Genomic DNA, 14,716 nt, shown 5'->3' with positions numbered 1-14,716 from the left:
TCCCAATATTGCTGAGGTTTAACTGAAAAGAGAAAATCTAGTTGCACATGGTGACTCATCATGGCAAGCTCAGCAGCCGAAAGTGTGTGGTAAGAGGACCAGAAGCCCCAGGTCAGGCTGGGCTGGGTCATGTGACCTCAGAAAAAGGAGACTGGTAACAGCCTCTGGGATCTAGCCTTATGTTCTTCCCTTATGAAAAATGAATCTTTCTAGAGGAGAGCCATAAGCAATCACTTGTAATATCCAAATTAACAAAGACGTTTTCAGGAAGAAAGCAGATCACTGGACTTGCTAGGCTTATGGCCAGATTCCACATGAAGAAAGTAGGTCACCGGTCCTTTTGTGCTGGTAAGAGACTTCAAGAATGTCTGCTTCCTTGTAAGGCAGCTGGCCTCGACACCTGGGGATCCGGCTGAATGCTGAGTAGATGCGCTGGCCCTGCATGTATATTTCTGTTTCCTCTTAAAAAGTATCAGAAGTGCCCCCCAAATACCCTTGAGCCAAAAGTACAGGTGGAGAAGGGGTTAGCTCAGGGTTCATCCTCTGTGCTGTCCACAGTGGCAGCTCTTTGATACTGTTAGCAGAATTCTAACCACTCTGGCTGGGGCATATTGGTATAAGAAGAGCCCAAACGTTTGTATTGTCCTACACCATTGTGTTCACCCGTGTGTGAGCCTGTTCCTCGGCTGTAAGGGGACAGTGATACCTACCTCACAGGAATGTTGTGAGGATTAAATGTGAAGATACTCATTTGTCCGTGGTGTCCCTGGTCAAAATCCCAACTCTCTGGGGCTGTAGAAATGGTTCTCTATAAGAGCACCTGTTACTCTTGGAGAGGACCTGGTTTTGGTTCCTAGCACCCACATGGTGGTTTACAACCACCCTAAATTCCAGCTCCAGGGTATCTGACCTCTGTGCCACCATGTGTACATGTGGTAAACATACATACTGACCACACACACACAACAAAAATCAATTTAAGAATTTTTGAAATCTCCACTCACTACCAGCTGAACCTGTACGAGAAGCTACTACTTCAGGTGCACACCTGAGCCCCTCTGATTTCTATGAAGTCTTAATCTCCACAAGTTTCTCTGGGCTGGAAGCAGTAGTTCCTGTGCCTAGTCCCTTAGCCCTTCCTTGCTTGACGCAGGGGACTCACAACTTTGTTGTGTTTCCTGTACCTTCCCATATAAACAACGAGGGCTACCTTACTGCTTGGGCTCTAGGGTTAATTTATTAAACTCCAGTTCTACTAGACACTGTTCCTGTCCTCACTTCTTCCAGCAACCAACCACATTTTTAACTTGAGAAACAAATCTAGGGGCTGGAGAGATGGCTCAGTGGTTAAGAGCACTCACTGCTCTTCCAAAGGTCCTGGACTCAGTTCCCAGAACCCACCACTGTCTGACGCCCTCTTCTGGTGGGCATGCAGACCAAGTAACCATATACATAAAATATATAAATAAATATTTTTTAAAAGAGACAAATCTAAAAGCTGTCTAGTGGCATGTTCCTATAATTCTAGCTCTTACGAGGTGAGGGGCAGGGCTGGGGCGATGGTTCATTGATCAGGAGCATTTGCTGCTCTTCTGGAAGAAGGACTTGGATTCAAATTCTCAGACTTGGTGGCTCTCAACCACCTATAACTAGTTCCAGGAGACCCAGTCCCCTCTTCTGGTCTCCATTGCACTAGGCATGCAGACTGTACACAGACGTCCGTGGAGGCAAAACACCCATTCTCATAAAAGGTTTTGTTGCTTTGTTCTTCAAGACAAGGTTTCTCTGTAACAGCCCTTGCTGACCTGGAACTCAGAGGTCCACCTGCGTCTGCATCCTGAGTGCTGGGGTTAAAGGCATGCACCACCATTGCCTGGTTCATAAGTTTAATTAAAAAAAAAAAATTGGAAGCAAGAAGATAATGAGTTGAGTTCAAGGTCATCCTCAGCTACATAATGAATTTTAGGCTATATGAGATCTTGCTTCACATACATTCTGACTCAACTGAGAATATAAAATAGTATACTGATATATATTAGGAAATAAACAACATTTGGGAAGCAGATCTCTATAAGTTCAAGACCAGCCTAGTCTACATCGAGAGTTTTAAAATGAAATATACGCCGGGCGGTGGTGGCGAAAGCCTGTAATCCCAGCACTCGGGAGGCAGAGCCAGGCGGATATTTGTGAGTTCGAGGCCAACCTGGGCTGCCGAGCGAGATCCAGGAAAAGTGCAAAGCTACACAGAGAAACCCTGTCTCAAAAAACCAAAATAAAATATACTGATGCAGTAGATGGTACAGAAAGAGCTTTCAATATGAAACACGAAGTGAAAGTTGACCTGACTTCGCAAATCTGTGGGCAAAGACCATTGCTGGGCCTTAGCTGCAGTGTATGTATGTGGTCTATGTCCTGCTCTTCCTAACAGCTCCACCATTGGGCCTCAGCCTCCCCTCCTATTATCCCTCACTCATCTGTCCCTGTCTCAACCTGCCATGACTTAGGCCAGATTGGCAGACCATCTAAGGTGCCACATGCTCCAGCACATTTCCTGGGCTTCGTTGCTCTCTTCTGGTACCTATCTGACATTCATTCCCGTGCTCCCCTGTCCTTTGACCCAGTTCTAAAACCATCCGTCATCCATATGTTTGACGGCTAAGTGACCCGGGAGTCGGCAAGACCGTTTATCTCTGCTCTCAAAATAGATTCGACAAAAACTGGTGAAGACAGAAGACCAAACATAAGAGGGTCACGGATGCCCCACCAGAAGAAATGATCTGGTTACCCAAACCAGAAGCAAGTGAGCCTTTATCTACCCCGGCTTCGACATAGAGATTCCAACCGAGCCTCCGCGGGGCGGGATCAGGGCGGAGCCTGGTTGATGCGGTGGTTCGCACTGTGGAGCAAGTCTTGCTCGCCGCGCTCAAGATTGGGTAGCCTAGCCGGAAGTAGGCGGCCTTCTACCCGGAAGGTGCGGGACTCCGTGGCGGCGGCAAAAATGCTTGGCGCTAGAGCAGGCTGCCTCCTACCCACCGACTGCTCGCGCCGGTGGGTCTCGTGCGGCAAGGGGGCATGGGTCGGGCGGGCGCCGGGTTCCGAGGCTCACATGGTGCTTGTCCTCAGGCTAGTGGCGGAGGTGCAGGGCGCCCTGGATTCCTGCGCCGAGAGGCAGCGGCAGTTAGAGCGGAGCCTGCGCGTTTCCAGGCGGCTGCTGCAAGTCTGGTACGCGGACCTTGGGACCTCCTAGCCAGGCCCTCCTCGGTCCATCGGAATTATGCAGAGCCCCAGGGGCTAGGAGGCCAAGTGCAATTGCTATCCCTTCCCTTTATCCTGCAGGGACTGAGGCTGGGATCTGCTTTGGGGTAGGGTCTGTTCGGGCCACGCCATGGCTGCCCTGTCTTTGCAGGGAACCAGCCAGGACCCCAGCTCCAGAGCCAGAAACCAAGGAAGAAGCCCCAACTCCAGGTAAACCCCAGCTGCTTTTTCCGCGTGCTGCCCCTGGCCTTTTTCTGGCATGTTGTCATGGGGGATCCATCCTGGGACAGTGAAGAGGAACCCTTGCATGGTTCTTGACTTTTACAGCATGCACACCGAGTGCTCAAGACCTCAAGGAACTGGAGCTTCTGACCCAGGCACTGGAGAAGGCTGTACGAGTGAGGAAAGGCATGTCTAAGGCTGGACAAAGAGATAAAAACCCCAGTCTGACATCTGCATCTAATGCAGCCACTTCTGGTGCCAGTGCCCCTGCCCATTCCCAGGCTCCCAGCCAGGCCGGCAACCGTGCATCAGGTGCAAGATCCACCAAGGGCATACAACGGGCCACAGTCCCTGCCAAGGACTACCCTGAGCGCAGACTTCTGGCGAAGGGAGATAGGACCCATGTGAGAACAGGAACCCAAGCTACCCGGTCTGGACCAGGCCTCAGGGACCAACAAATGGCCCCATCAGCTGCCCCTCCTGCCACAGAACTCTTCACACTAAAAGAAAAGGGGTAAGCTTCCTCCCCAGACCTTCACTGGAGAAACTGCCTTCTCTATCTGTTCAGATCTTAGCAGAGCATTGAGCTGGAGGGCACCATCCCTTAAGGGTCACTCGGTGAAGCAGGCAGGGTAGAACAGTTGGTTGGGACGGTATCAGGTTTGTCATTCTGGAGCCTGACCAGACCAGGGGCTTTAGATTGGCTCTGCAGGGTTTGAGATATGTGCTTGGTGCTTGAAGCCATTTCTTCTCTGGATGGGTCAGTAGCGCCCATGCTGCTCCAGAAGCCCTGTTCAAGACGCTTGTCTGCCAATAGGCTGTTAAAGGAGAGGGTTTGAGGAGGTTCACCCTAATGGGTTCTGAGCCAGGAGTAAGAATGACAGCCCTGGACTGAGAACAGGCTGCTCTGAACATTGGCTTCTCTCTGACAGGACCCTTCTGCAACTACCTGTGGCCTTCAGGAAGGCAGCTTCCCAGAATTCCCGGTAAGGCTGAGTGGGCACTGAGAGACAGGGAAAACATCACTAGCATTGGGACTTGCAAACAAACCCCTCCAGCGTGTCTCTGCTTTTGCCTTATTGGGTCTCTGTGCATGCTGAGAATCTGCTTCATTTGACCTGTTAGAGTCAACTTAAGCTCGGCAGCTTTGAAGTTCCCAGTTCAACCACTCAGGTGTTTGGTTGGTTTGGTTTTTTGAGACAGAGTGTAGCTCTGGCTGTCCTGGAACTCACTCTGTAGATCAGACTAGCCCCAAACTCACAGAGATCCACCTGCCTCTGCCTCCTGAGTGCTGGGATTAAAGGTGTGTGTCACTACTGCCCAGCTTATTTTTAGTTTTTATGTGTACCTGTATGTGTTTCTGTGAGTATACCACCAGGAGAGGGCGTCGGATCACTTGGATCTGAAGTTACAGATTGTTATAAGCTGCCTCTGGTGCGTGCTGGAGCCGAACTCATGTCCTTTATCAGAGTAGCAAATTCTCAGGCTGGAGAGATGGCTCAACAGTTAAGAGCACTGGCTGTCTTCCAGAGTTCCAGAGTTCAATTCCCAGCAACCACATGGTGGCTCACAACCACCTGTAATGAGATCTGGCGCCCTCTTCTGGCCTGCAGGTGTACACGCAAACAGAACACTGTATACATAATAAATAAATTTAAAAAAAAAAAAAAAGAGTAGCAAATTCTCTTAACCACAGAGTCATCTTGCCAACCCACAGCCATTCAAATATTAAGGGCTGAACATGACACCTGGCCTCTAAATTCCAGGCTGTTTTCCTTCTATAATGGTTCATAGAGGTGCTGTGAGGGTCAGACAAGGTGGCACCTCTCAGGCATTTGCACTGTTCCTGGCACAGATCTACCCTGCCCACTTGTCTTGGTCAGTATCTCTAGGTTCCCTGAGGTCTCTGATATCCTGACTGCATTTAGCAAATCCAGGGATATATGCCCCTGTCCATCACTTCCCCTACCTCTTAAGGTCCACTCTTGTTAATTAAAATGACCTTGTTTCTCCTCCGTGGCTGTTTCAGTCTGTGGGCCCAGCTCAGCTCTATACAAGCCAGTGACGCCACAAATGCCACCAGAGCCGCCAAAACCGACTTCCTCCAAAAACTCCAGGTGGCTGTATCCTTACTGGCAAGGAAGAACTGGGGACTTCTGGCTCTAAACCTGACAGGTTTGGGAAAGGGACTTGTGGCATGGCAGTGGTATCTCTCCAAACCCATCTTTGGTGGGAGGGTAGGGTCTGGCCACAGGACAGTTTCCCTGACTAGTGTGCAGTCAGGCTGGTCCAGCCACAGACCCAGTGCTGCAGAAGTGGAGGCACATGCCCAGAGCCTGAGGAAAGCCTGTTCACTGCTGAGACTTCATATGCAGAAGGAGCTTTCAACAGGTCAGTGGTCCTACCTGGAATTTGGGTGAGGGTAGAAGGCAGAGGTTGCAAGGGGAGTTGGGGGACCATCACAGACCCCCCTCCCTTGCCCTCCTTAAATTGTGTAGCCCCCACTGACTGGATGCAGGAGTACCGATGCCTGCTCGTCCTGGAAGGACTGCAGACCATGGTTGGGCAGTGTCTCCACAGGATACAGGCGCTGCAAGCAGGTGAGGTTCTGCTTCACCACTACCTGTGCTGAGGTCTGAACAGGGTCAAGGCTTTTGAACCTGCCTTGCCTATGACTGAAGAGTCACCAGCCAGGGCCCAGAGGTAGGCAAACCCATCACACCAAACATACCATAGCCTGCCACACACTAGGTTGGTTTTGTTTTTTGTTTGTTTGTTTTGTGTTTTTTGTTTTATTATTTTATTTATTTATTTTAGGTTTTTGAGACAAAGTTTCTCTGTGTAGGGCTGTCATAAAACTCACTAGGTTGACCAGGCTGGCCGAGATCCACCTGCCTCTGCCTCTGCCTCTGAGTGCTGGATCAAAGGTGTGTGCCACCACCACCCAGCTCAAGATTGTTTTAAAAGCTTGGCTTCGTGTCCCTTAAAGCCAAGACCGATTGAGAGTAGGGAAGGGGTACCTGGAAAGCCAAGTACTGGTCTGTAGGAAAAGAGAAATTTTAGTGTTGGCTGCCACCCATGAGACTACAGTTGGGTATTCTCTTAGCTGCAACAGGACTTGTGGAGAAGCCCGCTCAGGCCTTGTCACGTTGTGGAGGAGAGACGGACTCTTCCTGGAGCCCTGAGCTCCTTCTCTACTCTAACACCAAGGAGCTGCAGACCTTGGCAACCTTGAAGCTCCGAGTGGCCATGCTGGACCAGCAGATCCATCTCGAAAAGGTATTTCCAGAGCAGGAGGTGGTGATGTGTACCTGGGTTCCTGGGAGCCAGTGGCCTTACTGAGGCCCCTGAGCATCCGTCTCAAGAGGAGAAGGACCTGGGATAGGCTGAGACTGTGCCTCTGGGCCTACGTGTAAGCTGGAACATTCTCCAAGTACATTGCATGCCCAGGATGCATAGAATCTCAGAAAGGAATGCTGGAGAGTGGAAGCTCATCTCAGGATTGCCCACATGGGGATCCCTAGGCCAACTGCCTGGGATAAGGTCCCACTGAGGCTGGCCCTGTACTGTTCCCAGGTTCTGATGGCTGACCTCCTCCCTCTGATAAACACTCAGGAGCCAGGAGGGCCACCTTGGCTGGCGCTGTGTCGGGCTGCATACAGTCTGCTCTGTGAAGGAGGTGAGCACTTCCTCACAGTCCTTCGAGATGACCCCGTTGACTAAGCAGGCTGGGCAGATAAGCCTCTCTGGGAGAGTCCTCTCCTCTCAGCTGGAGTGTAGTGAACAGGGATTGAGGGGAAATTTCCTGTTTGGAGGCGCTAAGAGCACAGAGATACCGGTAACTTCACTGGGAAAGCTGGGTTCTCCCTCAGCTCCACTTAGTACCAGACTTCCTGGTTGGGGCTTGGCTTTCTGCCTTCCTGGGGAAGCCCTCCTTGGCTCCCTCTACCTTCCCACCATAAGGCCCTCAAACTACTCATATGATACTAGAACTGTTTTAGGAAGTGTGTGTATTTATATCATTATATCAAAGTAGGGCTTGGTAAGGAGCTTTTCATGTTCTTGTTCCTTTCTTTGTGCTTTTAAGGATTTTATCAGTTAAGGGGCTTGGTGCACACCTGTAATTCCCCCCCCCACCCCCAGGCTGAGGCAAGAGGATCCTAAATTTAAGGCCAGCCTGAAACCCTGTCTAAATAAAATACGTAAAGGAAAGAGTATCTCAAGTAGAATTTTTAAAGACACAGCTGTCTCTTCTGCATGAGGGAGGGGATATTAACGCGTGCTCTCTGGGACCCTGAAGTCTTCCCCATGTGCCCAAGTGCTGCACTGAGCCTATTAAAGACAGGAAGCCACAAGGCACATGAGAACAGGCTTGACTGCCCACAGCTGCCCCTGCCCCACCCCACTGTCACCTGGTACCAGTTGTGTAGCAGCCTGTGGGGTCGCTGCTCCTGCTGACCATGCCCGCTGCTGTCATTGTCACCTCAGAGTCCTCACCCACTATTGAAGGGACTGTCACTTAGCTCGGAACACGAAAGGACGGGTCAGGGTTGCAGTCTCTGCAGTCCTGGACTAGGGTTTACATCAGGGATTTCTTGCTTGGGACTTCCTGCGAGATTCTTAAGGACTCCCAGCCTCGGTTCCCTAGAGTTTTAAAAAATGTTTTATTTTGGGGGCTGGTGGGATAGCTCAGTGGTTAAGAGCACCCACATTATGGCTCACAGCTTCCTGTAACTCCAGTTCCAAGAGATCTGGGGGCGCTTTTGGCTCAGTAAGCACTGCACATATGTGATACACATACATACATGCAGGCAGAACACCCATATGTATAAAATAACACATTTAAATATATTTTTATGTATATGTAGATGCCTATATGTATAAAAGTGCACCTTGTATGTATCTGATGCCTGCAGAGGCCAGAAGGCCTCAGATCCCCGGGACTGAAGTTACAATTGATTGTGAACCTGCCATATGGATGTTGAGGACCAAACCAGGGTCCCTTGGTACAAGGGTACCAAGTGCTCTTAACTCCTGAGCCATCTTTCCAGTCCCTAGGCTTTTTTTTTTTTTAATGGTCTTTCTTTCTTTCTTCCTTCCTTCCTTCCTTCCTTCCTTCCTTCCTTTCTTTCTTTTTTTAATTTTTTTAAAGATTTATTTATTTATTATGTATACAGCCTGTATGTCTGAAGGCCAGAAGAGGGCACCAGATCTCATTACAGATGGTTGTGAGCCACCATGTGGTTGCTGGGAATTGAACTCAGGACCTCTGGAAGAGCAGCCAGTGCTCTTAACCTCTGAGCCATCTCTCCAGACCCCCCCCCCTTTTTTTTTTTAATTTAACATAATTTCTTTATTGAATCTTTGGGAATCTCATATCATGTACCTCAATTCCACTCACCTGCCAGTCTCTCCATATCCCTCCTCCCTGCAGCAACCCCACCAAATTAAAATTAAAAAAAAAAAATCAAAACAAGCAAGCAAACAAAAAGAAAAACGGGCTGGAGAGATGGTTCAGTGGTTAAGAGGTCATGAGTTCAATTCCCAGCAACCACATGGCTCACAACCATCTGTAATGAGATCTGGCGCCCTCTTCTGGCATGCCGGCAGAACGCTGTGTACATAATAAATAAATAAATCTTTAAAAAAAAAAAAAAAAAGTCAAAAGAAAACCTCTTTGCCCCTCCATCTTTCCCGACTCTCTAACAGCATCCTGGGAGCAGCAGTGTGTCACTCAGTCTACCCTTTTGTCCCATCAGCCCTACCATCATTACTGGATCTTCACCGAAACTCCTCTCCGATATCCCACAGCTGCCACGAGTCATAGAAAGCCTGTGGTTATGGTTCCACAGGACCAGTCCCTTCACCAGCTCCAGCAGGACTTAGATGGTTAAATTAGCTGGGGCCAACTCCAGGTCTGGATGTGGGGCCTGGGTTGTAGTTGAGCTTGTTAGTCTAAGCCACTGGGGACGCCGGCCTCCATGGTGAGGGGGTGGGGCATCTTTCCTGTGTGGGTGTGTGGGTAGGGGAGAGCAGTATGGCTTTCTTGCTATGGCAAACAGTGAAGGGCAGGGCTGGTTCAGCATGGACCTGATTCTATCATGCTTTGCTCCCATGGCCCTCTGAGGTGATACCAGCCACAGACATCCAGCTGCAGCAGGACGACATCTTGGCTCTGGTAGTGGCATGTTCCTTGTACAGGCCATGTTAGTGCCCAAGGGCCACGTTGCCACTGGGGCCATGCCAATCTGAGTGGCTTGCAATGCCACCTGGGGCAATGGTGACATTGTCTGGGCCCATGGTCCCACCGCAGCCAGGTCTGTACTGCCACCAAAGGTTACACAGAAGCCTGGGGTCAGGTCAGGGGCCGAAACCTATGGATTTTTTTTTTTAGGATTATTTTTAGCTGGCCACTGTGGCCCACACCTTTAATCTGAGCACTCAGGAAACTGAGGCAGGTATAGCTCAGAGTTTGAGGCCAACCTGGTATATATATTAAGACCCGTTTCAAAAAAGGAAACAGTTTATTTTTAATTGTATATGTATGACACCTGTGTGTGTTCCCTCAGCGGCAAAGAGAGGGCATCAGATCCCCTGGAGCTAGAGCTAAAGGCTGTCGTGAGCTGCCAGATGAGTGTCCCGGAGCTGGTCCTCTGGAAGATCAGCAGGTGCTCTTTTTTGTTTTCTTAGAGTCTTTCTATGTAGCCTTCACTGACGTGGAACTCACTCTGTAGACCAGATTGGACTCACAGAGGTCCGCCTGCCTCTGCCTTCGGAGCACTGAGAATAAAGGCCAGCACCACCATTCCTGGAAGCGGGTGGTTCTGAACCACTGAGCCATCTCTTCAGCCCCAGCTCCCCAGACCTTTGTCTTATTGAGGCAGGATCTCACTGTGTAGCTTGTGTAGCTGGACTGGCCTCCAATGCGTAGGCCTCCTGCCTCTGCTTCACAAGTGCTGGAATTGAGTATGTCTTAGGAGAACTTAACACGTCCCAAGCACTTCTTTGAGCCGGCCACTAGCATCTTTTGTAGACAGCTCCAGAGCCTCACCAAACCAGGGAGAGGACGTGGCCCTTCCACACGGGCTTCTTGGGGGGAGGGGGGCTGATAGGAAGTGGTCTGTGGAGAGCCAGGTAGTCTGTAGGTCCCCAGGGCGCGGGCTGGGTAATGGTTAAGCAACTTGCTCTGGTTATGGCAGGTGGCCCTCCTTGTTAGGCCAGCCGACACAAATCAGTCAAGACAGCCTGAGTTGAGGGCGTCGAGGGAATGAGAGACAGTAGAACGTGAAAAACTATGGACAAACTTAATTGGACTGAGAAATGTCTTCTAGACCAGAACCCAGGACTCTGAGCCAAGACAGGCGGCTGCCCCACCCTGCCCAGCTAGCACCCAGCCCAGGAGCATGCCCCCGACCTGAACTATCCATTAAACCGAGCAAGCCCCCTTTGGTCACTGCTGCCTGGAAAGCTATGCCCAAGTGCTCCGATCCAGAGGAGGCCTCAACCCTGCCAACCAGTCATTTCCCACCCCAGGACCCCTCTCCATAACAGGCTACTCAAAATTATTCCATTGATTGGTTCGCCTGGTTTATTATTGCTCCCACCGTCTCATTGTCCTGCCCCCAGTTCTGGATTATAAACCCTAGAAGGGAAGGGCACTGCCCATCTGCCCCTGACCAACCTCTGGAGAGCCGAGTAGTCCTTGACCTTCAGGCTTTCCTACCTTGACGCCAGCCACTCCAGGCCCTGGTAGTAGCCAGCCGGTTGTTCTAGGTGCTCAAAGCCTGAGAGGTAACCTGGGTGGGGTTAGGGTATTTGTGAAGGGTTCCATGAAAATAGGGAAGCACTTGAGATATTACCACACACATGCCCACGCCCACCCAATTCCTTGCCAAAGCCAGGAGGAGGCAGTGAAACTCCCAGGCATCCTGGTGTCGTCACCACATCAGGGACCAGTTGACTCTGACGTGGCAAACAAGGATGTAACCCAAGACTGGTGGGCATCCTTACCATCGCCACCCACATTCCCACCCTGGATCGCGGCCACCTAGTCAGAAACATGAGAACACCAGAGCCCTTGGCTGAGCCGGCCCTGCCAGACCTGGCGTCCCCAGAGCCCCCGCCGGGAGCCCTGCACACCCTTTTCTTGGCCACCGGCGGTGCAGGGGGCTCCTGGCCGCCTGCATCCTGCCCTTGGGCGCCCTGGCGGTGCTGGCCGGTGCAGCTGGCGCCGGCATCACCTTCTCGCTGTGCGGGCCCTGCCTGGATCTGGCCCAGAGCATGTCGTTAGCTGCTCTTGGCGCGGGCCCCGGGCTCCTGACCGCCACCTTTCTGTACTGGCGCACTCGGCGGCAGCGGAGGGCTGGGCTTGTGGAGGAGCGAGGGCCCGGGGCACCCTAAGCCTGTGTGCGGGGGCCACCTCCCAGCAAGGTCTGGGCGAGGAAGGTCCTGCATTTCAGTGTAGGCGGGACACGGAAGACCCTCCCTAAGCTTTATTTCCAAACCCTCGGGAGGTAGGGAGGGCTGCCAGCCTTTGCCCTTCCTCCTCCCGCTCTGCCCTTTCCTCTCACACCCTCCCTCCACCAGCGGTGCTTCTGAGCGGGGAGTGTAGGGTGCAAGGAGAGTGTGGAGCTGCCTGCCTCCCTCACCGTCTGGACCCCTGGAGGCATAGTAGGCACTCAATAAATGTTTGTACAAGGCGAGAACAAGTGAGGGCAAGTGTCTGAAGAGGACAGTAGGTCCTAGGCTGGGCAGGGGTATTTGAGAGGTCAGCATCTCCCCGCGGCCTGAAACTGTCAAACTCTATCATCCCCTGTCCCCTCAAAGCCAGCTGCTGTGACTGAATTGGGGTGAGTGTGCATGGCTTGAGCGCTTGCAGGTGTGAGGCAGGGGCGTGGAACCTCTTTGTTGCAGAAAGTGCCTGGAGGGGGTGGGGACCTGTGAGATGGGAGGCCTAAGAGGCCTCAGTCAGGGGCTGGGACAGGTGGCTGGGTCCACAGAGAGTTATAAGCCTCTCTTGGAGACTGGAGAAAGCTATTCCAATGCCCAGCACACCATCTGCAAGAGTAGCCCTGGGGCCAGAGAGTATGTGCAGAGGGCAATTCTAGAAACGAAGCCCACAGCCTCCTCCCTGAAGAGCTGGTGATGCAATAGCCATTTGAGCCCCTGTCCTGCCCCCTCCCCATCCCCCAGGACCTGATCAAAGCTGAGCCCAACATCAGCTCCCACCCACATCAGAACCCATCACATGGTTTGCCACAACTCCCAGGGAGGCTGGGCTGGAGACAAAACTCATTTCACTGTTAGGGTGAAAGACCATCACCCTGTCCTACCTCTACAGTTGGCTGACAGTCTGGGACTCTAGCAGGGGTCTTGAAGTTCACAGGACAGCCGGGGTTTCCCCTGAGGCTTTTCTCAATCATAAGCTACTCTCCATTTCTCCCATCCCCCACCAGGGCTCCTCCCATCCCTAGGGGGAGGGAGTGTAGAAGGACCTAGCACAGGTCCCCATTTCAAGGGGTCACCTAAGACCAAAAGGGAAAACAGATTATTTACATTGAAATTCATAACAGTAGCAAAATTAGTTATGGAAAATAGTAATAATGAAAATAATTTTATGGTTGGGGGTCACCACAACATGAGGAACAACTGTATTAAAGGGTCACAGCATTAGGAAGGTTGAGAACCACTGGTCAAGAGGTGGTAGGAAAGGGCTAGTTCTGAACTTGACCTACCAAAGAGCATGGCTTCAGCCCATGACTCCGTGTTGTAAAGGGTGCATTCTGGTTCCCTGTAGGAAGCTGAAAGATAGGGCTCTGTGGCTGTCTAGGTGAAGAGAAAGGCCAATAGCCCCTGTCGAACGTCTGTTCCTCCATTACCCATTCCTGCATGTATGGACAGCAGGCCTGGGAGACTGCCTAGCGTCCAAGTCAGTTGTTCTACAGGGCAAACCACGTGTCTCTCAGACTGTCCTCCTGCTTCTTCAAGTGTCTTCCTTGGCTGCAACCTTGGTTTGTCCTGAGAGGGCTCCGGCACTCTTGCTTCACTGTTCCTTTCCTGAAAAGCAGAGTGCTTCTGTCTCTCTCCTTTTCTCTTGTCAGGACACTCAGTCCATGATAGTGGGTCTGAGTACACAGGCATCCCCCTATGGCTTCTTCTACCAGTTGCAGAGACTGGCCTGTGGTCAGCATCCCTTCTGAAACTAGGTCTTGGGGCATCAGGACTGCCCCCAAGATGGGACAGTATTCCTGCCCGCTCTTCCTGGAGTCAACCCTAGCTCTGCCTGGCCTGCTGAGGGCAAAGGCAGTAAAGAAAAGAATCTTTGGTTCCTCTTGGCAAGAACCTCACAGCTTTAACTGCTCCTCTCCAGCTTCTGCCCTGGCAACTCATCTGGGGCATAGGCCTGTTTCCTCATCCAAATTTGCTAGGATGTAGACTGTCAGGCTCAGGGATTCTGACTCTCATTTATTTGTGAGCAGCCCTTCTCCGTGTGTCAAACTGCACTCCTTACCTTTCCATGGGGGCCCTCAACAGGGAGCCAGACCCTGAACCTCAAGGGGCCATCAAATAGGCTGTACTCTCTGCCCACTTTCCAAACTTCCAAGTCCTTCTGGACAGTGGGTTTATCATATGACACAACTATTCACTGAGACCTAGGAATGCTTTAGGTTAAGAGATTGGCCTGATCCCCCTGAGTGACAGTGACTGCACTTAGCAGAACCCAGGTGCTCCCTAGTGGAACTGCTAGTTTAGGATGTTTTCCATGTCGGCTCATCAAATCGTCCCAGCAACTCCACCAAGCATGGCGAACAATAGGCATTTTGGTTGATGAGGAAACTGAGAAACGCAGGCCTCACAGCCAGAAATCCAAACAGCTTGGATTTAAAGTCAGACCTGCGTTTCTCTCTGCTAGAACAGACTACTTACTGCCTTGGGGATACCCTACAAGTACGCCAGCCCCAACTGCGTTCCCCTATTCTGGGTAGCATCCAAGACTTCAAGCTTCAGACCTAAGGTTGTGCCTGCGCGATGGGCCTCTGGGAGGAGTGGCCCAGACCCCGGCCCAGCACGTGGCACCATCCCAGGAGCAGCCAAAGCCTGGCTTCGGGCCGAGGACCCTGCTGGGTGGTCCCTCACGGGCTGCAAGGCTGGGCTGCCCCCTCCCGTCGGCGCATTCCTGGCTCTCCAGCCCCTCCCCCGGCTCTCGGGCCTCCCAGCCCCCTCCCGCGCTGGCCCAGCC

At 51.7% G+C, this 14,716-nt stretch overlaps 1 protein-coding gene across 2 annotated transcripts; it reads left to right on the top strand.

The window, feature by feature from the left end:
* The first annotated feature begins 2,950 nt into the window (after positions 1-2,950).
* On the top strand, positions 2,951-8,164 carry Tedc2 (tubulin epsilon and delta complex 2). 2 transcript variants are annotated; one of them, XM_036196392.1, is made up of 10 exons: positions 2,951-3,048; positions 3,124-3,222; positions 3,407-3,465; positions 3,583-3,991; positions 4,410-4,463; positions 5,507-5,600; positions 5,757-5,868; positions 5,976-6,077; positions 6,593-6,756; positions 7,054-8,164. In XM_036196392.1, the coding sequence occupies exons 1-10, from the start codon at positions 2,999-3,001 to the stop codon at positions 7,198-7,200; spliced, it is 1,290 nt and encodes a 429-aa protein (XP_036052285.1). In that variant the 5' UTR covers positions 2,951-2,998; the 3' UTR covers positions 7,201-8,164. The 2 variants fall into 2 exon arrangements, with proteins under 2 accessions (XP_036052285.1, XP_036052284.1); XM_036196391.1 differs by having other exon boundaries at positions 6,584-6,756.
* Positions 8,165-14,716: the final 6,552 nt, after the last annotated feature.

The sequence above is a fragment of the Onychomys torridus genome, chromosome 8 (assembly GCF_903995425.1).
Source record: "Onychomys torridus chromosome 8, mOncTor1.1, whole genome shotgun sequence".
NCBI classification, from domain to species: Eukaryota; Metazoa; Chordata; class Mammalia; order Rodentia; family Cricetidae; genus Onychomys; species Onychomys torridus.
This window is presented reverse-complemented; position numbering and strand designations above follow the sequence as displayed.